Source organism: Gigantopelta aegis, chromosome 3, assembly GCF_016097555.1.
Source record: "Gigantopelta aegis isolate Gae_Host chromosome 3, Gae_host_genome, whole genome shotgun sequence".
Classification (NCBI taxonomy): Eukaryota; Metazoa; Mollusca; class Gastropoda; order Neomphalida; family Peltospiridae; genus Gigantopelta; species Gigantopelta aegis.
Genome location: NC_054701.1, coordinates 53,801,384 through 53,825,582, shown reverse-complemented (window position 1 = coordinate 53,825,582; position 24,199 = coordinate 53,801,384). Strand labels below are relative to the sequence as shown.

General features: G+C 36.6%; 1 protein-coding gene across 1 annotated transcript in view; it reads right to left on the bottom strand.

Annotated features, from left to right (window-relative positions):
* Positions 1 to 596: 596 nt before the first annotated feature.
* The window catches only part of LOC121368241 (kelch-like protein 10), a 37,700-nt gene continuing 14,097 nt past the window's right edge, over positions 597 to 24,199 (bottom strand). Inside the window, exons 2-4 of the mRNA XM_041492882.1 lie at positions 14,247 to 14,438; positions 13,772 to 13,891; positions 597 to 940 (exon numbers count right to left, since the gene is read on the bottom strand). Coding sequence (XP_041348816.1) covers positions 732 to 940; positions 13,772 to 13,891; positions 14,247 to 14,438 — 521 coding nt within the window. The 3' untranslated portion in view covers positions 597 to 731. The remainder of the gene's footprint in view (positions 941 to 13,771; positions 13,892 to 14,246; positions 14,439 to 24,199) is intronic.

Genomic DNA, 24,199 nt, shown 5'->3' with positions numbered 1-24,199 from the left:
ATTTTACGAAACTCGTGTCAGGATTCATGTATTACCATCGCTCTTGCTCGGGTAATACAATAATCCCGACACTCGTTTCGTAAAATCAGTACAACACACAAGCTCGTATAATAATCTCTATATATGTCATCAGATGGCAAAACCTAGTAAATCTCATTTTGATCAAAATTCATTGAATTATTGCAAACTGAACTGCAGTTAGCTTGTTCTACCACTGGAATTAGCCATCATCACAAATCCAGAACACAGCAGCTCCAGTCAGTATCCCACTCGAATATAATAGATATAACAACTTTGGAGTCAAGTGCTTGAGCAATAACCTTGGTTTTATTGCAATCAACCAGTCAGTAATTAGGTATAACTTGTCAGTTTCTCGTTTTTATCAAACAAGTAAAACGTGATCGCGAGTAGCTAGGTTTTGCCATTTCATTTTATAATCGTTAACAATATAAAGTCTCATTTAACATTCAAATAAACTATTTTAACAAACTACGTATAATACTATGTATTTTACGATCATTTTAGAATCCAATACAGCAGTAGTTAACGTCTAATAAACAAAATGAGTAAATTAGAAAGATAAAAACAAATTGCACTGTCGATTAATCAGATATTTATATAACTAAAACTTAATTATTGCATGTTTGTAAAATTAAACATATGTGAACGTCCCATTTAAAAAGTAATTAATAATATTACACTTTTCCTATTTCATTATACAGAAGCTGGTTTCAAATTTCATGATCCATTTGAAACTTATGTTTACAAGGTGATGCATGTGTGTTTGGAGTTTTGCCATAAAACGTATAGTCGCGTACATTTGGAAGTCCGCTGATGGTGCAGGCACTTGTGGCACTCCGTCCAATGAGAAGATTCGCTGCTTCAAACCACTCATCTTCATCCGCATCGTAACATTCCACTTTATCGGTTGTGCCAACACCTGGAATGTTAGTTGTATTATATTCATTGTCATCAATGTTATACAAATTTCCGAATTAAAGTTTCTAAGTCACATTTATATTTAATTTTACAGTCAACTCCTCTCCAAGCAAAACTGGATTGAATTTAAATCTGTTAAAGCATGCTATCTCTTATAAAGATCACCCTTTGGCTATCCTGCATACTGTTTCAAAATAAGTGCTTCATGATTCAGTATGTTATGCTACCCTAAAATGAAATATTGTGGTCCAACACATCACTGTTTGATTGGTGTTGGTGCATGTGGGTCACACCTATGTGGAGTATTTCAGGTCTCTCATTTCAATAAATATTACACACTATTAGTGGGTCACATTAGGGTACTTTTTGTCGTTATAGATTTCCATTTTAATTTTCACTGAAATCATCCATTTGTTGTAAAAATGTATTGAACATGTTTTATGTTAAAATGAAAGTGGTTTGCAGACAATTCAATTCTTTTTAAAATGTGAGGTTTTTTTAATAAAAATTGGTCATCAGGTTCAAAAGTTATTGCAATTTATGTAAATATTTGTTATGCTTTTTTCAAAGACAGTCTATATCTCATGCTATATGGACATTATGACTTTAAAAATTAAGTGAAATTAAATCATGTTGCACTGAATGTTCTCACAAATAATTAGTATTTATGATTTAGGAATAAAATGTGCAATATTTTTAATATAAAAATCTAACAAAATTAAGGCAACTTATAGGTTCGTCACAAAAAAATATGTAGTGTCCGTAACCATCTAATATTTTTTGACTTTAACAAAATAATTCTACATCCAAGTCAGATGTACAGAGAAACTCTGCAAAGTAATAAAAATGTGAAGCAGCTGAAGGATTTGAAAATAAAACACACTGAATGTGGATTTGTAATGTCCGTAACCTTTCAAACAGCATCATTACAAATTTAGATACTTTATGAAAAATACCAAAATATGTACTTAAATTTTCTTGTATTTTATTTTGTAAGGCTAGAACATGTTAAAATAAGAAGAACCATAAAAGATATAGCTGAATTGGTAATTGTTATTTCATCTAGCATTCACCCCTAAAAAAAAAAAAATTATGATTAGCAGGACATTCCTCATACTGAAAATATTTCAGAATTTTATTGAATGTTTAGCTAATTTTTTACTTGCATAACCAATTAAGTTCACAATCAGCCATAACATTAAAGATAGAATCCTACCAATAGCATACTACTTGGAGTGCTTTACATTCAGTCAGGATTCTCTGTAGTGTCTGTAACCAAAGAAGTAATATAGAAACTTTTTGGTAAAATGTAACTTGCCCACAACTAAGTATAAAAAATCAACAGTAATACCAATAAAATATAGATTTCATATGAATATGATATATTTTTGCAAATTATCATTTTATTACTTCATATTTTTAAGAGTTTAAGGTGAAATTTGGAGATTTTTTTTTTTTTAGTCAAATAATTCCTAAACTTTATTTTCTGCATAGTCATATATAGTAAACAAATTGCGTTATGTACACTGGAACATAATACAAGTAGCCAGCTTGATACATCTGAAATGTTAATATTTTGAAAATAAATATATTCAGTTGATTGGTCATGAACGTCGTTGAAAATGACTACCCTTTCGAGTGTTTTAGTGCATATGAAATGTCTGTTACTCTTAACAATTTGTGTTATATATATATATGATGAACCTACTAAATGTATTAACCACTAAACTTAAAATCAATCATCATCATGACATTTGTTTTAAACAAGTAATTTGAAATGCAAAATGTGATGTATTTTCCAGAATAAATATTTCTCTGTAAAATATACTTCGACTATTTTATACTAAAATATTGCGATCTCAGATTTATCAAATACAATTGTTTTTAATATGAAACATTCGTTACAAAATTTGACGAATATTTCCATTTTATAAACAAATATATTTTAATCTGGACACTTTAAAATAGCATAAATATAATATCTATGATTTCTTTTAGTATATATAATCTAAATTAGCTAATTTAGAAGCACATTCGGGCACACAAGAAACAAGTCATACACAAAAAGTATTTGATTGGAGTTTCAGTTAAAAATGTGCACAAAAGTTCTTCCTTCCTTACAGCCATATATTTCTTTCAATAGCGAAGGTGTTGGTGACACATGATTTGCTACGCAAATTGGAGTTGGTCCTTAACAAATGTTGTTTCATATTTTATGGTCACGAATCTTTCAATCTGTAACAAACATGTTTTCCGCTAATGTAAAAAAACAAGTTTATAAATTTATTGACATTAAAATCAAAGAAAACTGTATTAGATTTATCAAAATTTATTTATGTTACGATGCAAAGATGTAAAACATTACTGGTCATAGTTCTTGTTTCCTCTACTACTACTATATTATCAACATTATTACTATTTCTAACACTATTATTAATTAATCATTATTTATATAATTATATATGTTTGTTTTTTTCTCATTTTTTAAATGTAGTTTGGTACCATATTTTGCTTAGATGTATCAATAACCATGCAATGTATTTTGTATGTTTCAGGTAATGGCTGATTTCAGCTTCGGCAGATTAAACTTATTGATTGATTTATGTAAAATTACATCATAGTGACCAAGCAATGAAACAACCAAAAAGTTAAATATACTTTAATGACTGATATAATATGGAACAATATGTATTTCACATTGCCTTTAGTCCTACCCATAATGCACACCCACGAATACTGCTGTAATACCCAAGTATAGAACAGATATGTTCACAAAATGACGAACTAGTCTAAGCTGCATCCATTTCAAACTGATCCATCAGATATGGCGCAGGAGCTCTGGAATGAACATACTGCTTGTAGAATATATCTGAACATTTCCATCTGCCAAGTTTCTCAACTATATTGGGATCTACACCGCTAGCCATGGGCCTGAACGATTTTGCGGATAATTCCAATCCAGACAGGCCAGCAAGTTCTATGCACTCTTCAAGTACATGTGTCACTGTAGACGCATCTACACCATTGTATGGTTTTCTTAGAGACAGAAATACATTCTGTTCTACTGATATATGTCTTTAATGTTTCTACTGGATCCAGTACAGGAACATCATATTTTGGTAATAACACGTCGAAACCAGTTCTCTGAGGATCATTCTTTATGCTAAAGAACACAAAACTGGCACTTCCATCCGACTGGAAAGTTATTTGGTCTATAGAAAACACACAACTTAAGAGAAACCCCGTTTCAGAATCAAACTGCATAGACTTTGGGGCGATGTCAGATGGTCGCAACATTAAACTCAAAGATAAAAGGCATATGGCTTTTTGTCATAATTGTTTCACACTTAGCGTGTCATTACTCGGCCACTTGCTAAACAAATCCATAAAGTTTTTTACTGGCATAACCTTAGAATATTTCATACTCTTATATGTTCCAGATTTAATTAGAAAGAAAGAAAGAAAGAAAGATGTTTTATTTAACGATGCACTCAACACATTTTATTTACGGTTATATGGCGTAATTAAGGTTTAATTTAAGGCAGATTTCAATAGCACAATAAATGTGTCTCTGTTGAGGTCATTTTTGTTCTGTGCCGAATACAGATGTCCTAGTGCTGCAAAAATGGTATTTAGAACAGATTGGGGCCTATCCCATGAATCAGCAACACAACATAGATACTCTGCCAAGTACGGGGAACTTGGGGGATAGTCATAATCCTGTTCCAAACAAAATTGACACATCCTTTTAAGAGCTTTATTGTAACTATGTAAGTACTAGGAGCCAGACACAATCGTAGCTGATTGGTGGCTACGTCAGGCCACTGGAGGTTTATTAGTCTATGTTTCCACACACTCTCCAGGCAAATATCTTCCATGAGGGATTTTTGCGAGGCTCTGGAAGACGTCCTGTAGACTGGAACGATGACTGTTTTGCTGGAATGCGAAGTGGGAGATGCTATTAACATCATTTGAAGAAGTCTGTACCATGGCTGGCCGGGTCAGATGGAAGCAATGACTGTCGCATTTGCTCTTTGTTGATGACTTATTGTAAACACGTTGTAGAAGACAAAATGGAGGATTTACATAATTGTTTTCCCAAGACCAGTCTGTCTGTGATAGAGCATCTATTCCTTTGGTGCCTGGTTCCCAGAAATGTGAATTGAACTGTGAGAGTTGGGCATTTGTGACACTTGCAAATCTGTCTATCATATGTGGACCCCAAAGTTTGTTTATGTAAGGAAACGGTGCTGGGTGTAGCATGCAACTGTGATGATCTACACTTCTGGACAGGTAATCCGCGTGTGTATTGTTGACGCCCAATGTATGTCCGCACCATATGGAGATCCCCATTTCTATAGCTACAGCACACAACTGCTTTGGCCAGTTTCAATAGTCCTCCTTGATTGTTGATATAAGCAAGGGCGGATGAGTTGTCTGTCAGTATTTTTACCGACCTGTATTGATGACTTGTTATGTGAGGTGCGAAAGCTGTCAGAGACATTAGTATCGCGAATAACTCTCTGAAGTTTGACGATTGTCTAACACTTGTGATTGTTCTAGATGACTTTTTTCATAATTAATGTCAATGCCTAAATCCTACAATGTGTGAATCAATAAATCACAATGATCACTAATTAACATTTGTGATGCCATCAACAGAAAATCATCAGCATATACAACTAGTGCTCTGAGATAATATACAACAGGTCTGAAATATTTTGCAAACAAATATGGGCTACATGACAAACCAAATGGTAACACACACCATCTGTAGAAAATACCTTTCCAATGGAAAGCCAGACATTGTTTGTAATCTTTGTGAACAGGTGAAAACTATTTTTAATATCTAGCGACACTAAATAATCGTTATTCTCAATAATATTAGACACTGTTCTAATGTCCTCATTTTTGTATGAAGGTGTATCACAATAACTGTTAATATGTTTCAAGTTATGAATTAACTGTAATTTACCATTTCTTTTCGGTAAACAACTTAAAGGTGAAATGTAATTTGGAACATTAGTACATAATTCTATAGCACCGTCTGATAATAAACATTCAATTTCACTATCAATAAATAACTCTTCACTGTACTTAAATGTAGGGTTTTGAAAACAAAACGGTTGAGGTCTCTCTCTAAATGGTATTTTAATACCGTTGACAATCCATTCCATTCCAATATTTATTTACATGCTTATATACCACGAAGGTTTCAATCATGTCTGTCCTGGGCATAATCTCTGGCCTTTGCCAGTGACTAAGTCCAGGACAGAAAAGGGTGGGGGATAAGTTTGAAGTGGGCAGATTTTGGAATAAGAATTTAGTTGTGTCCAGCGACTGCGCGGACCGACTAGTAGACACCGAAAATGGGCCGTGTTCTGACTGGCGTAATTTCGATTCCTTCGGGTCTATCTAGAAAAAGCTAAAGTCTACGGAGAATAACTGCACCTAACATCATGTCCGGACTAAGAATTTAAACCCCAAAATAAGTTAGACTGCTCGGCCGAAAAGGTTTTAAGGTGATTTGAGCAATTGAACGGGCGCCAAAGTAAATTGCGTTGGACTATTTATAAAAAAAAATAAACATAGAGATTTTGAAACTCGATCGAAAACGTTTAAAGTCCAACTAAGCCCAAAAAGGAGGATACCTGTCCTAGTTAAGGTTGGTTTCTCGGGGATCCTGGAGTTTCTCGGAGAGACGGCAGCTGGTCTTTTCGCCGGCATAGAGCCTGTACAACCGTGGAGTAACCGGGGCCGCAGACTGCACTGAGCATCTTGTGAAGAGACCTGTTGTCAATCTTCCAAAACAAGACGCACTGTCTGTAGATCTGCTCCCTCCGATGGGTCACGATTACTCCCGGCGTACATGTAGATCCAAAGGTCTTGTAATGGATTTCGTAGCTGCTGCCGTCCTCCATTGGCTTCCAGTCTATGTTGGCGTAACCTCCCCGGAGTTTTGTTGGTTGCGTGGTGTCCCCTTGCATGTATGGGTGGAGCTGATGTCGAAGTCCACCCAGGGCCAGGCTCCATTCGTCCTCGTCCTCGTCCTCGTCCTCATTCTCTTCCTCTTGTAGGGGGACGGCTTCAGGCGGCGGCTTGGTCTTTGCTGGTTGGGTGGTCGGTGATGACGCCTTCCTTTTTGGTGCCGCTACCGCAACAAATCCTGGTGACGACTCAACGGGAGCGGTCGTTAGAGTTGACCGCTGCACCGAAGTCGTCTGTTTTGGAGTGGAGGTCCATTTTGGTGGTGTCCTACTGGCCGGCTTGCTCATTGCAGTGTCCATTTCCGAGTAGGGCGGATCCGGGGATGCGGGTGCTGATGGCTGTCGCGTCCTCTCCGGAGAACTCGGTGGGGGCGGCGACGCAGAAGGGACCGCCACTGGCGGTTGAGCCGCCAGCTTTGTCCCCTCCTGAGCCGTCCCCAGCACGGGTTTCTTCCTTCTCCTTCCTCTTCCCGTTCCTCCGGTCCTCTTCTTTGGAGGCGGGTCTCCATATACCAAGGACACGGTCGCCCGTGACCCGGTATAGGTGACCCGAAACTCCAATAAGGATCCAAAGCTGGCTATAAGCCCCCCCAGGTGGGGGGGGGGGGGAGGGGGCAAGTCGAGAGCGCACTGACACACGTCCAATCAATTACAACCAGTGAAGCGTGGATATTTCGCCATGCCGTCAACTGTAAACAAGGCATAGTTGGAGGGAGATAACTCAGGTAGTCCACAGCGGTTCATCGGTAGAATGTTCGTCATGACTATGTTCCCGCGAACCGGTACCTGTGCCGCGCCCGCGATACTATGGAAATTGTCTATTGCAAAAATGTGAGAACACATCGTTTCCACCTCTTCCTCTGTAACCACGACTTGAATACCGACCACGACTCTGATATTGTGGGTTATAGTTAGTACTTGCTGCCGCGTTCCGTAGTTGTTCCAAAGATTGAGATGAAAACACACGTGTTGGTTTGTAACGCTAAAAAAAAGTTGTCAAACTGTCCTTGAACTATAATTGCTGCATGTTCATCTTGCAAGTACTTCACGTGAGCTTTCAGTAACACAAAAAGACTTTCTCAGTCAAATGAAAAATCACTGTTGGTGTTACTGTCAACTTGACCAACAATTTTTAACGCAGTTACTACGTAGCGTGCCGACTTGCAAATGTTATTAAATAAAAGTCTATCAGTAGCTTTTACACCACGTCTACTGTCGTTTAGTTTTAAATCAGATGGCAATCTAATGCGTTGCAAAGAATTCTTAATAGATTGGAATTCACCTTGCAAATCCGTTAACGTTGCTTGGTTCACGAAGTCCCTTGCTTGGGCTGGAGTGATACCGCCATCTTCGCGCGAACGACGTTCGCAATGAAATGATTCCGCACCAGTGACGTTATCTTCAAGGTGAAATCGTTTACTAAAAACTTCTGAAGATTGTTGGCATGCATTTAAAGCGTCCAACCTGTTTTTAATATGCGAAAGCACTTCTGTAATGTTATTTTTTTTTTACATTGCCAAGTGTATCTGCACAGAGCTAAGACTGCTGGGAAGCGACTATGACGTCGCTTCCACAATATGACGTTGTTGCTTGGTCACATGACTACACTATTAAATATTAGTCAACATCTATATTTATGCTTTTAATAGTTGGGTTATTTCTACTAATAATTGCAGCACATATAATGAAAATGTATGGCGAGAGTGGGTCGCCATGTTTGCATCACCATTTTAAAATGATTGGTTCAGATAAAAATCTATTTTGTATTACGCTTTACAAAATTATTATAAAACATTTTGATGCAGGATTTTTTATTGATAATTTAAAATTGAAAATATCAAGTGCTTTATCTATAAATGACCATGATAATGAATCAAATGTTTTTTCGAAGTCTATAAACAGTAATAATTCAGGAATATTTTTCAATTCAATAAATCAGTTTTATGTTTTCTCCAATATACCTTCCTTTTACAAAACTAGTTTGGTCATTATCTATTATTTTGTCAGAAATTTCCTTTATTCTGTTATCGATGCACCCTGAAGTCATTTTATAAATGCAATTTAGTAGAGTTAAGGGTCTTCAGTTTTTAAGAAATTACATTGGTTTGTAGTACCCGGCCTCCTTAGATCGTTTGGAAAGAACAATTTATACGGTTGCATAGTACCAAAGAAGAGAGTTCCGTGTCAAAGTTTGACGTGCACCGTCAAATATTTACGGAGTAAAAGCAGCTGTGGGTTTGATTGGTATGTGACATTGATTATTTGTGCAAATACTATTATCCATTTGCAATAAATAAATACACTTTTATTTGTTATACAGTTATTATGCAGTATATACCAGAGGTTGAAACTAATGCGGGGTACCCCCAAACATGGAACTGCAATGTTCATCAAAAATGACAGTTGCTATTAAAAACATTAATTAAATCTCTTAAATGATATGTGACCCCTCCATTTTCTTGCAGGTAGATTAGATGTGAGGTGCCACACTTTCTATTGCTGTACTTCCTGTGTGTGTTGAAATGCTGCTTATATCAGTTTTATTTAGTAAACGTTAACATTATCGGCAATAGGAATTGATTTGGTCTATTAGAACCTATAGCATATATTCACTATATTATCATTATTTTATTTTGTGTGCCATTTACTGTTGTTTGACAGTCATAATTGCTTAATTAGGTTACACTCAGGCATGGGAGTTCATAATGACCTTGACCTTGGCATTAATTTACTGTGCACTGCTGAGAATAGAGTTTGAAAAAAAGTCTGTGCTGACGAATTGGAGATTTTGGCCCATATTTGTTACTTAAAGCCGCACACCCTAGTTCCATCCAGCGAAAATAAATTATAATTTGGTTAATCTACAAACCTGTAACACACTTAGATCACGTTTTTATCAAATGGAGTGAAAAACCAGGTTTTATATCGATAAATACCATGGGAAGCCCCATGTCCCAATTGCTTGAAATAATTTTGAAAGTTAGTATTCTGATGTCACCGGTAGAAGCACAACAATGCCTACGTCACGACAAATTTCACAGAGTGCGCACAGACTTGGGGTGCGTTCCTTTCACCTCTCCTGGACATGTTCCAACTGTTCTGTCCTGGTTGTATACCCTCTCCAGATATCGTAAGACTTAGCAAAATTATTGGTTTTAAGGGTTTGTAACGTTTTGTATTGAGACACTTACTTGTCTGAACTTTATTGTTACTGAAAATGTTCACGAACTGTGAAGAAAAATCTGACAAATGAACAACAACAAATCGGATGTTGATTGCGCGAACCGTGCACGAGAAAACAAACCGAACCAAAATGATAACGGTCACGTGATATACCAACGTCTGTGACATTAAAAATAGATTGGACCTCGCTTGCTTAACGTTTTTTTCTCGACAACACGTTTTGTGAAAAAATGCAAAAAATGCATTTCGTGGTTTTACAAACATCAGGATTACCAAAAAGCTCTTCAGGTGAATGGAAATGTGTATTCTAAATAATAAAATGTAAGTAAAGTGCAATTTTATTTGTGAAAAATGGGGTTTAATAGCGAAAAACAACGCCGTAATGGTTAACAAATAAACGTAACTAGGGTGTGTCCCTTTAAAATATTTTAAAGCTTATTTACCCAAGGTGATGGACATGTCATATAACACTAATCTTATTTAGGATAATAAGTCTAGGCAAGATGAAATAAGCTATTAGTAATAATTCATTTTTAGTTAAAACATAATGTTAGCTGATATTAGGTTAATCTCTTAGATCTCCATTAACAATGTGTATTTGAATGCAATTGACTCTGGAATGACTATATTTAAATAACCTGATTTCTGCTGTAATTTTAACATACTTTTTAGGTCAGTTCATTAAATCTTGTCCATATATTCAGTGAGTTTTCTATAGTAAAGGGTATTTGAAGTATATATATATATATACTACTCAAAAGAATTTAAGGGTCAGACGATATTTTCGACATTATTTTCTGAATGTCAATTATATTAGCTAGACCATAATGTCACGCATGGTATTGTTCCATTTTGACGAAAGTGGGTCTAAGCAACCCATAAATGAATTAAAATCCACTGTCATTGACACTGTCGACTAGTTCTAATGGCGAAAACATGCTTACATTTGCACGTAAGTTAGGGCGAAAGCGAAAGGTCTGCTAAGTGCCCATAACTTGCTTTTTTGGCCGACTGTGGCAACGGTACCAAGCAACGAATTCTGTTCGAAATCGTCCACGTTCGGGAAGAACCGAAGCACTACAAATAGAGAGGACCGCTACATCACCAATGTGGCTCTACGTCAACGCACAACCACTGCACGCCGATTACGTGACAATCTGCGGACTGCGACTGGAACTCGAGTGTCTGATCAAACCATACGCAATCGTCTGAGAGCCAATAATCTACGCTGCCGTCGCCAGGCTGTTCGACCACCACTCCTACCACGTCACAGAACGGCCAGACGTCACTGGTGCACACTTCATCTGCGGTGGCAACGTGTTCAGTGGGGTCGAGTGATGTTCACTGACGAGTCCAGGTTTAGTCTCCAGTTCAACGACGGTCGGATTCGTGTCTACAGACGTCCTGGGGAGCGCTTCGCTGACGTTAACGTTAGACAACGTCACCGGTTCGGTGGTGGCAGCGTCATGGTGTGGGGCGGCATCTCTATCCACCACAGGACCCCCCTCTATGTGGTGGATGGCAATCTGAATGGAATCCGCTATCTGAATGAGATTATCCGGCCGTTGGTTCTCCCAGGCCTTCAGCAGATTGGCGGCGGGGCAGTTCTGCAGGATGACAATGCCAGACCCCACCGCGCCAGGGTGGTAACGGACTTTCTCAGACAACAAGGTATCGCCAGGATGGATTGGCCAGCATATTCGCCTGACTTGGCCCCAATAGAGCACGCCTGGGACGAATTAGGCAGAAGAGTTCGGGATAACCATGCCCCTCCGGCCAACCTTCATGATCTGGGTCAACTTCTTATGGCAGAGTGGCAGGCCATTCCCCAAGAGTTCTTCAGACGTCTGATCAACAGCATGAGGCAACGATGTGTCGAGTGTATTCGCGCCAGGGGTGGATTCACACACTATTAAACGAATGTTCTAATGTGTAAAATCCATGTTTGACAACCTTCAACTTTGACAGCATGTCATGTGACTTTCTTGTATACAGTGACGTTTATTTGTGTTTTTTTGTAAATATGGAACAATAAATTAAATTTTTGGTGTAGTTTACATCATCAATTTAATACACTCTGAAACTTATTTGGTTATAAATTTTTGACCCTTAAATCCTTTTGAGTAGTATATATACACATGTACCAAGTACAAGAACAATTTTGACACATTTGCTAATCTACCTAGGAGTGTGTTAGTATTATCTTCCATTATTACCACACTTGTAAAGCTATATTTGTCAATATTACTATGTAAATGATTTGTTACATTACAGAGTGTAGTAATGCATACAATATAAATATTATATTCAGTTAAAACAGAAAATAATTAAAGAAAAATGACTTTCGCACTCTTTTGATGCTTTGCATGTGCTTTTCTTATGACAAATAAAAAATAAAAATGTAAAACCCTAATGATAACTCTAAATATGATACATGTCTGTAAACACCAATCACTGGAGATTATTAATAAAATATCAACAGATATATTGGTAGCTGTCAGTGGATTTAATAATGCATATATAAAAACCAACTGGGCTGATGGGTTTGAAAATATTGCATTCAGTGACTTGACATCCAAGCATATTCCATACCTTGGGTGTTTTCCCCACCATGATGTGTACCACATCAATTTACTACTATTTGTGGTTGCAGTGGTGTTCATTTCAGATGCCACATGTAATATGCTTATTTTCTAGTGAAGTTCTTATCATATACCCATTCAAATCTTTCAAAACACAGGGTCACTGCAATAAATAAGTTTTAAGGTAATTATTTATTGGAAATGAGAGACTCTGATTATGCATGCACACACTACATATACAATTAAGCATACACAACCAACCCATAGTATGTATCTTCAAGAGTAGTATTTTTATTTATTTTAAATATGATACATTGCATTTGTATACAACTTTGCATAACACTGATGCTTCTTCAGGTGTACATTAAATCAGGTTGCACTGTAGGAACAACACTTTCAATTATGTTGTCACATCATATCAGAACACAGAAGTTCCTGATAGTCATGAAAACACCCAATTGGACATTTTTTGAAAAATATATATTTTTTGGGTATAGGTTGCATAGTACCAAAGAAGAGAGTTCCGTGTCAAAGTTCGACGTGCACCGTCAAATATTTACGGAGTAAAAGCAGCTGTGGGTTTGATTGGTAGTTACTACCAATCAAACCCACAGCTGTAACTACCAATCAAACCCACAGCTGCTTTTACTCCGTAAATGGATAATAGTATTTGCACAAATAATCAATGTCACATATTACTAAGTAATATGTGACATTGATTATTTGTGCAAATACTATTATCCATTGACAATAAATAAATACACTTTTATTTGTTATACAGTTATTATGCAGTATATACCAGAGGTTGAAACTAATGCGGGGTACCCCCAAAAATGGAACTGCAATTTTCAGCAAAAATTACGGTTGCTATTAAAAACATTAATTAAATCTCTTAAATAATACGGGACCCCCGATTTTCTTGCATGTAGATTAGATGTGAGGTGCCACACTTTCTATTGCTGTACTTCCTGTGCGTGTTGAAACACTGCTTATATCAGTTTTATTAGTAAACGTTAACATTATTGGCAATAGGAATTGATTTAGTCTATTAGAACCTATAACTACTGTTTGTTAACATACCATCGAAACCACCGATAACAAAGATCATGTCATCGCAGACCGCCGTGGCGAAGTTGCTGCGTCCCACTGTCATGTCCATGGTAGATTCCCACTTGTTCGTGCTTGCGTCATACCTTTCAACTGTGAATAGCGAAATGATTATTATAGTAATACAGTCACTATATACAAATATAAAGTGCATAAAATGACTAGCATAAATAAAATAAAAAATTCTCCGGAATACAAGGAAACTCGCACAATTTCATTAGGTGTGAGCTAAATCTCTGCCCAGAAATTAAGGTCATGTAGCGTGGTCCTGTCTATTAAAATTTCCATGTCGAATTTTACGCCGTCGGTGTTGTTCACCGTTTGGAGTAAAGAAATAAACAACAAAATTAAACAATAATAATATTTAAATAAAATCAACAAATAAATCCAAATCGAGGTAAATGCACACTCCTGTACTGATCATCAAGACAGCATTGTTTTCACTAACCTGTTCGAAGTCTGTTCATCCCACTGAACCCACCGATGACATAAACAAAACCTGCGAAGGTAACAAATGCAGCTCCACTTCTAAGTGTAGACAGAGGTTGAATAATTGTCCACTGATCCTCTGAAGGGTCATACATCTCTACTGAATCTAGACAGTCACGTCCGTTGAAGCCACCTCCAACATACAGTTTTCCTTTAAACAAAACACGATTATGTAAATGTGTAAATAGTTAATAAGATGATAATATAAATACTACAACGAGTTATTATTGGCATTTATTGTCTACATAGTTCAAAATATACGGGAAAATACGGGTGTTATAATGATTTCACTGCACAACGAATGACGTAATAATGCGGCTTTCCCAGTCAAAGGTAGCAGTATACAGTTAGCTGTCTTATGTACTCAGGCGCGCAGAGAGTTCGCTTTTTGGTTTTGCACAGATCCATGTCTGAAGGATAATTATTTGGAATAGGAAGTAAATTCTTAAGCTTAGTGATAGCCTAAAACATACTGTATTTAATACATGCAAACTGTTATTAGTGTAATTCGTAATGCGATACAAACAGGTATTCGTAATTATTACCCGAACTTTTCGGCCACCCTTCGCAAAAACACTATTAACTGGTGACTTGCGTGCATATGCCCATTTATCACAGCAATGTTGCCATTGTGAACTATTTGATCCATGTGAAGCAACTTATATGAAGATTTGTTTTGGAAAAGGATTGGTTTACCTTTAAAATGATTTCAAAATGATTTGTTTTAGGTGATATTTAACAACCATTTTGTAATCTTGGATTCATGCAGGCAGTGATAAAATGTATCTGTATTACAAAGTGATTACTAGAATTGAAATTTTTTCCATAAAAAACCCCCTTTATTTGAAGTATAAATTATTCATTGGGGAATATATGTAGAATGTAAGATATGGCCACGTCTTACTCTTGGCGGCCATTTTCATGACCATCTTTGATTGAAACGATAATGTAATATGTCAGTTAGCAAGATGTTGTTTATAAATAAATTCCTTGGCCCATAAAATGTATTCAATAACATAAAAATATCTTCCCAGTTGATGTAAAATGCGATAAATTACGATTTCCTTTTTATATAGTACAATTTGCTTATATTTTGGCGGCCATCTTGGATTACAATAATGTTGCAATGCCGTAATTAGCTGGGGATAGTTAAAAATGTATTCCTGGTGAATGCTGACAAGTGCATTTCAGTATGTGTGATTAAAATTATCTATATATTGACAAACAGATTAATACAGAGAAACGTTATTAAATTTTTTAAAACTAATTTTCTGACCTTAAGCTACTCTGCAGAAAAGTCCATCATGCTGTTTTAAGATCCAGATACATACACCTATCAAAAAAGTATAGTTCAGTTTGGTGCCCTCGTATGGTACCTGACCGGCCTCGGTGGCGTCGTGGCAGGCCATCGGTGTACAGGCTGGTAGGTACTGGGTTCGGATCCCAGTCGAGGCATGGGATTTTTAATCGAGATACCGACTCCAAACCCTGAGGCTCAATGGGTAGGTGTAACCCACTTGCACCGACCAGTGATCCATAACTGGTTCAACAAAGGCCATGGTTTGTGCTATCCTGCCTGTGGGAAGCGCAAATAAAAGATCCCTTGCTGCCTGTCGTAAAAAGAGTAGCCTATGTGGCGACAGCGGGTTTCCTCTAAAAACAGTGTCAGAATGACCATATGTTTGACGTCCAATAGCCGATGATAAGATAAAAAATCAATGTGCTCTAGCGGCGTCGTTAAATAAAACAAACTTTACTTTACTTTTTTCGTATGGTACCAATTGGTCAATTTTGTGGTCTCAGCTCATGGACTGATAATGCTGGGTTTCATTTTTGTGGTGAAAACAGTTAAAAACTATATAAAACAAACATTTTGTTCTGGTTATACCTGTTTGTATCGCATTATTTCTGTAAAACGAGTTCATTATCTCTTGGTGTCTCTTTTGATGTTATAATTAGCAAAAACAACGGTTGAAGCGCAAGCGTACTCGTGAATTTAACGAAAATCGCCGAGTCTCGAACTTACAATACTCTCGATTTTGCAATTGTCAACCATACACATGATGCAGGTGATTTTACTAAAATAGTTACTTGATAAAATTTTAAAATATGTTATTTTACTTTTATAAGTACTCTTCTATTTTCAGGTTGGTTTTGGACCAAATAACTAAGATATATAATTCTTTTAAAAGTATAACCTATTATATTACAATATTTTTAACATGACAAATCAAAATTGGTAACATTTTGGGTCCGGGTTCTAAAGTTTAAAAAAGGGATTGACCTGTGTTTTCAGGCCTAACCAGACGCAAGACTTCTGTTTGTTCAAATAAGTGTATGATATGGGGGCAGGAAGCCAACTGCCCCCTGCTACTGGGGAAAATCCTCACATTCGGGCAAAAAGGATAGAGATTTTCGGGTAGAATGAGCTAGCCTGAAATGTTTTCACAATGTGTTTCCATAATTCTAACCACAATATTAGTTGTAATCCATGTAAAACTGAGTAGTGATTTAAAGTTACAATATATGGTTACCATATTATAACATCATGTACAAATGTGAAATACAAGCTCAAATGCACTTTTAAAAAAGTCGTGTGTGTTCGCTATGAACGGATATCGTTAAACGTATACGCTTGATTCGTCGCCTGTGCCGCCATAGCTCGGCAAAGCACAAACGACAGCCGGTTGTCAGTTTCAGTTAACACGTGCGTTTGCCGATTTCAAATTGTAGGGTTCGTCTCAAAAAATTAAAAGAGAAATCTTGCGCTGTAGTTAAAACCGGTTTGATCTTGACAACGTATTATCGACAGTCGTACCTTCCTATTTCAGAATTGATATTTTATAAAGTGCTAGTAGAACTTTCAAAGTTTAGTTTGTATACTAGTAACACATTAATCATGTATATATTTTTAAAATAAAATATACTAAAGTAGACAATGAACGTTTTCACTTCTTAATTTTACGTGTTAAAATCGACAAATTCAAATAAATATTATTTCGTTTGGAAAGGGTAAAGTTAGGGGGGGGGGGGGGGGGGGGGGTGTTTAACGACATCAAAGATAAAGCATACTGATTTAATAATCATCCGACCCCATACAACCGTAAATAAAATGTGTTGAGTGCGTCGTTAAATAAAACATATCCTATCCTTCCTTCCATCTGCTGTTGGATGTCTTAACATTTGGTAATTTTGACATATAATCTTAGAGTGGAATCGGGTGCATGTGCAGGGGGAGGGTATTGGAGGTCGAAACACTTATTTGCCCAAGCTTAAATACAATTGAAATGTATTTTTTGGGGGAGCATGGCCCCATATAAACTTCGCTCAACACAGTCTATAACCACAACCCTGCTGAAATCCCTGTACACGCGCCTTGGAAATCCGCTACATTTTTTTTTTTTTTAGCAAGGGATCGTTTATATGTACCATTCCACAGACAGGATATCACATACCATGGTCTTTTATATACACGCCGATGGGGATCGATCATGGACTGACCGCGCATTTCCAAAAAACACCTTTTTAGGTCTAAGTAATGAATAAAAATAACATATAGCCTTGAAAAATGTTACGTAAATCGAACACAGTACCCTCTTCCTCTACCCCTAGAGCGTTACGTAATTAGTAACACACCCTTACATGTAACGCGTATGCCAACAGCTGGCCACTGTCAAAATTTCACGGCAAATCCCCCACCCACCGACCCGTGGAAAGGCGTTGTACCATACCTCTATGGATATAAATATGTTTTGGAGATATGAGACGACCCTTCAATCAAGACAGTTAAATTTGTTCAAAAATTGCGAAATCTCACGTGTTCTCTTGTTGGGGAATTCTATACTTGTGATAAGCCAATGAAAACCACTTTCAAAATACTGGCTTTGTTTTTTACCTGGATAAGCCAGCGTAGTGAAACCAATGTGGAGTGCGGCGTCATATATGAACCAAAAGTAACTGGATTTTCTGTTCTATATGCTTAAATAATAAAAATATTCAGGATAATGCCGCTTTAAATGCAACCCTATATAACTGGCAGTAATGCTAATACATGTATAAATAGACGTTGGTATCCAGAAACATTATATAAGATACAAAACATTACAATGCCAGGGTTTCTGCCAAAGAGTAAAACGGGTATGACGCCATACCCAAAATATTTTGCTGATTTTTTTTTTTTTTTTTAAGTTAACCTTTTGACAAAATGAATTACTCTTTATCATTACTGTATGATTTACTTAACCGTAACCGTAACCCTAAAACTTAACCAATTTTCTTTCTGGGCTAAGTTACCCATACCATTACCCCCTGTTGACTGTGGTTGCATTCAATTCCATAGCGCTTACTTAATGCGCGGTTGTTCTAGGATCGATCCCCGTTGGTGGACCCATTGGACTATTTCTCATTCTAGCCAGTGCACTATGACTGGTATATCAAAGGCCATGGTATGTGCTATCCTGTCTGTGGGATGGTGCATATAAAAGACCCCTTGCTACTAATGGAAAAATGTAGCGAGTTTCCTCTCTATGACTGTGACAAAATGACCATATGTTTGATATCCAATAGTCGAAGATTAATAAACCATTGTGCTCTAGTGGTGTCGTTAAACAAAACAAACAAATCTAAATTAAAAAGAAAACAGTTGAGATAATTCTCCTTCACTTCCTAGCAACAGCTACTCTGGATTAGCCTCTGACCTCTCCCTAGTAGCACAAGAGGTAATTGCTATTTTCTCAAGTATAAATTATTGCTGACAACTGCACATAGTAACCCAATAAGACCTCTTAAAGCCGCACACCCTAGTTCCATCCAGCGAAAATAAATTATAATTTGGTTAATCTACAAACCTGTAACACACTTAGATCACGTTTTTATCAAATGGAGTGAAAAAGCAGGTTTTATATCGATAAATACCATTGGAATCCCCATGTCCCAATTGCTTGAAATAATTTTGAAAGTTAGTATTCTGATGTCACCGGTAGATGTCGCTCGAAGCACAACAATGCCTACGTCACGACAAATTTCACAGACTTGAGGTGCGTTCGTTTCACCTCTCCTGGACATGTTCCAACTGTTCTGTCCTGGTTGTATCCCCTCTCCAGATATCGTAAGACTTAGCAAAATGATTGGTTTTAAGGGTTTGTAACGTTTTGTATTAAGACACTTACTTGTCTGAACTTTATTGTTACTGAAAATGTTCACGAACTGTGAAGAAAAATCTGACAAATGAACAACAACAAATCGGATGTTGATTGCACGAACCGTGCACGAGAAAACAAACCGAACCAAAATGATAACGGTCACGTGATATACCAACGTCTGTGACATTAAAAATAGATTGGACCTCGCTTGCTTAACGGTTTTTTCTCGACAGAACGTCTTGTGAAAAAATGCAAAAAATACATTTCGTGGTTTTACAAACATCATGATTACCAAAAAGCACTTCAGGTGAATGGAAATGTGTATTCTAAATAATAAAATGTAAGTAAAGTGCAATTTTATTTGTGAAAAAATGGGGTTTAATAGCGAAAAACAACGCCGTAATGGTTAACAAATAGCCGTAACTAGGGTGTGTCCATTTAAGCGAAATCAACAACTCAGCCATCTGAAGCTTGCATACCAGAGGGCGCACTGGCGGTGTGCTGTGTGATCAAACAAGTCACGCTGCGTCTCAACAAGGGTAACAACTGATGGAATAATAAGCATACACAAAAATTTCTTTCTGGAAGAAATACCGAAAGTCCAGAAATGCGTAGGTTATATTATAGAGATAATCATATTCTAAGCAAGTAAATATAAGTAAATTGTTATTTTAATAATGCATTAATATTTTATTTGTCAAAAAATCTTTTGAAACGGCGAAAACCTCAGGATATAATCCAATCCTTTTAATACAAATATAATATTCCCCCTCCGTCCAAATTATAGAATATAACTCTGGCATAATGCATGAAAATATACTTAAAGTATATTATAATATAGACATTAGTAAAAATAAATTCAATATTTAAGAAATTATGCCAAAATATCATTTTCATTGCATTGGAAATCCTCCACCCAAAATGTTACTATTTTTATCTTGACAAATAAGGACATTTTATTTACGGTTATATGACGTTAGACATATGGTTAAGGACCACACAGATATTGAGAGAGGAAACCCGCTGTCGCCAATTCATGGGCTACTCTTTTCGATTAGCAGCAAGGGATATTTTATATGCACTATCCCACAGACTGGGTAGTACATACCATGGCCTTTGATATACCAGTCATGGTGCACTGGATGGAACGAGTATATATTGACCAATACAGATTACAAATAGTATTGCTTATGTAGTGAAAGCATGTCCACGTACATGTATACAACTTAAAACATTTTTAAAAATTATTTACCTGGGTGCGGTAATATTGTAAAAACAAGTTTTTAATGGTGGCCATTTTGAAAATTCACGATAACCGTCAGCAAACTCCTCTGAAATGTTGCTATAATGTTTTGGGTTTGGGGTTTTTGTATTATTATTTAGTGTTTGTAAAAGTATCCAAATAGTTAGGGGTCTTCTAATAATATTGTATTAATAAAACATTATATCATAACGCAATCGGCCTAAAGTCCGAATCAAATTGTTAACAACTACGATAAATTACTCTCCTACCTTTAATTACCGTTACATTTCCCCCAAATTTGGTCCAGACACAAATTGTGAAAAACACATTACAGTGACACAGATTCCACATATCAGACTATAACGATGTCACCAGTATCGACTTCGTTGAGATCGCATAGGGCAAAATACATGCAGTTTTCTGCCGCCTGCCATGTTGCTTTTTTATGGAATACTTTTCAAGAGGGGTGAAAGCCTCCTAAGTATGTGACATAATTAATATAAAATCAATGTTCTCTAGTGGTATCTTTAAACAAAAGAATAAAAAAAAATTAATATGACGTCATCACGTTTGCTTTTATATCATAACATGCTATGACGTTGTTAGATTAATGCTAAGTGAACACCGGCCCGACAAGACGGTCTTGTTGTAGGTAGAACAACGAACAATTAAAAAAGAAATATGTGGTCAAATTTTTTTTTTCAAGCAAAAATATGTACCAAAAAATGTAAATTAATGAAAACCGGACGGAAAAATAGTTAGTGGTTAGAAAGTTATAGCCCTTTGAAGTTTGGCGTGCTGTGAAATATGTCTGCCAAATTTGAATCGCTTTTCTAAACTTGCCAGTTAAACTCAACTACTAATCACCATGTGCATATTTCACTTTAAAATCGATTTGAAACACGCCAAATATTATTTTGGAACATGTAATAGTGTTCTTGAAGCCACTGGAAAATGGTAACATATACCATTATAATGTTACAATGTAACCATAAACCCTAACGTCGTTATAAACGTAAAATCGGAAAATAAGCAATACAAAGCGACGTTGTTTTCACAACTTAATATATTTAGTTAGCCTATCAGGACAATGCAACGATACCCCATTCATTTCCAACTTCTGTTATGCATAAATAGTGAAACAATGTTACATAAAAAAACATAAAGGCAGTGCACATGGGCAAATGAATGAGCACGTGATGAAAGCTAGTGGCAGGGACTACTAATCCATTGTAATACAATAGGGTAAAACAGTCTATTTAATGATAGTGAAAATATTTTGAAGAAAAATAAAGTTGGTGGTGGGGGGAGGGGGTGACGGGTCTTTTGGGGGTGGTGGGGGTGGTGGTGGTGGTGGGGGTTTGTTTTGTTTTTTTGGTGGGGGAGTTCTTGATTTAAGCTGAGTAACAAAAAATACATTTGAAAAAAAAATATAAAAGGCTGAAAAATATATTTTTTTAAATGATAATAATACAAATGTGATTAATGATAGTGAAAATATTTCGGAAAAAAAACAAGTTGTTGGGGGGTGGGTGAGTGACGTGTCTTCTTTTTTGAGGGTGGTGGTTTGGTGGGGGAGGTGTTGATAATAATAATAATAATAATAATAATAATAATAATAATGCAAATGTGATTATTGCATCCCACTCTATATATAGATAGAAAAAACGTGCGTGTTCGTCTGGGTTATATGTTTGTTTTTGTTCTTGTTGTTTTTTGGGCGGGGGTGGGGGGGGGGGGGGGGGGGTACGGGTGTGTGTGTTTGCCGATGGGGAGGGGTATTTTGTATTTTATTTTGGGGTGGGGTTGGTGTTGGTGTTGTTACTGGGGTGGTTTGGGGGTGGTGGTGGATTGGGCTATTTGTTTTTGTTTTATTTATGGTTATTTATTTTGATTTGCCTGCCAGTTATGCTTACTATCATGTGTATAACAATGTCTTCATTCTAACATGTTGGACGTCTAGGCCCTACCTTTCTTGAAAAATCGACACGCAAGACCAACATTATAAACATGTTTATACAAATACTAATGTTACTGTGGTATACAGTTACTAGGTCGATGTTTTTAGGATAAATTATTTTTGCTGTTATTACAGCAAAATTAGCAATTTAGCATGTTTATAATACAATTTAATGTACATATAAAATTAATTTGAAGCATTGAAACGAAATATTTTGTAAAACAGGCGCCTGTGCAGGAAATTGTGTAGAGGTCAAGACTGTGGCTAGCAAAGGTTTGGGCTGTTGATTGCGCGAACCGTGCACGAGAAAACAAACCGAACCAAAATGATAACGGTCACGTGGTATACCAACGTCTGTGACATTGAAATGGAAATATCCCGTCTAAAAATAGATTAGACCTTGTCTGCTCAACGGTTTTTTCTCAAACGTGCGTCCGTTTTTCAGAAATACAAAAAATGCATTTTGTGGTATTACAAACACCAGGATTACCAGGATTACCAAAAAACACTTCAGGTGAATGGAAATGTATATTCTAAATAATAAACGGTAAGAAAAAAATGGGTTTAAAAGCGAAAAACAACGCCGTAATGGTTAACAACTAGCCGTAACTAGGGTGTGTCCCTTTAAGTGTGTCCAGTGAGGACAAAAATCACATTTTGCCTATTTCAATATGGATCAAGTGAAACCAAGAACAGAACATATTAAAAGTTATGTGTTTTGTTTAAATTGCCAATAAATATAGGCAAGACCCTTAAATGTTTCCATACTTTTCTAGAGGTCTCGCGTTCTAAATATAGTAACACTGTTACCGTGTACAGCCTCGTTTTGATTGTCAACAACCGACGACAGAGCAGAATTGTATGCGTGTATTGTAAGTACTGGAGCTATTTATAAGCATAGGGGTGCAGTAAAATCACACTGTTATTTTATGACCAAACAGTAAAACTATGAATACTTATCTAAATTTGTTAACGGGCAAAACAATGTGTTGTCTGTCATCACATTTCTAATAATAAACGTGCCACCTGGGGGCGTTGCGCGTGCTAAACCGCAAAAATATGAATGCCGCGATATATTCAGTTTAAATGAGTATGGTAATAGAGGTATTTCGCATTCCTATTGCGCATGCGCACGAAGAGTAACGTCCCTTGACAAAACAAGACTGAAACTAGTCTATTTACAAATTGGGGGGCGTGACAGACAGGTTGTTATGGGCGACTTGAATAGCTTTTTTTTTTTCTTTTTTCTTTTTATTGTCCCCAGAAATATTTGGCAGTGTCAGGGTTGAGGTGGCCTGAGCTCACTGACGTACACATATTTTAATTATATTTCGTATATATATATATATATATATATATATATATATATATATATATATATACAGTAGAATATCATTGGCTCGAACACTGTCGGTGCATCAAAGTCTGTTCGACCCATCGGGTAGTTCGAACCATGCATTCGGCCGTTGTCGGTTGCTTCTGTAACACAAAAACCAATCGGAAAACCTCATATATTTCCGTAAAACTGGCTTGGGCGAGATGGTCCGATTGACTCATGAGTAACGAAG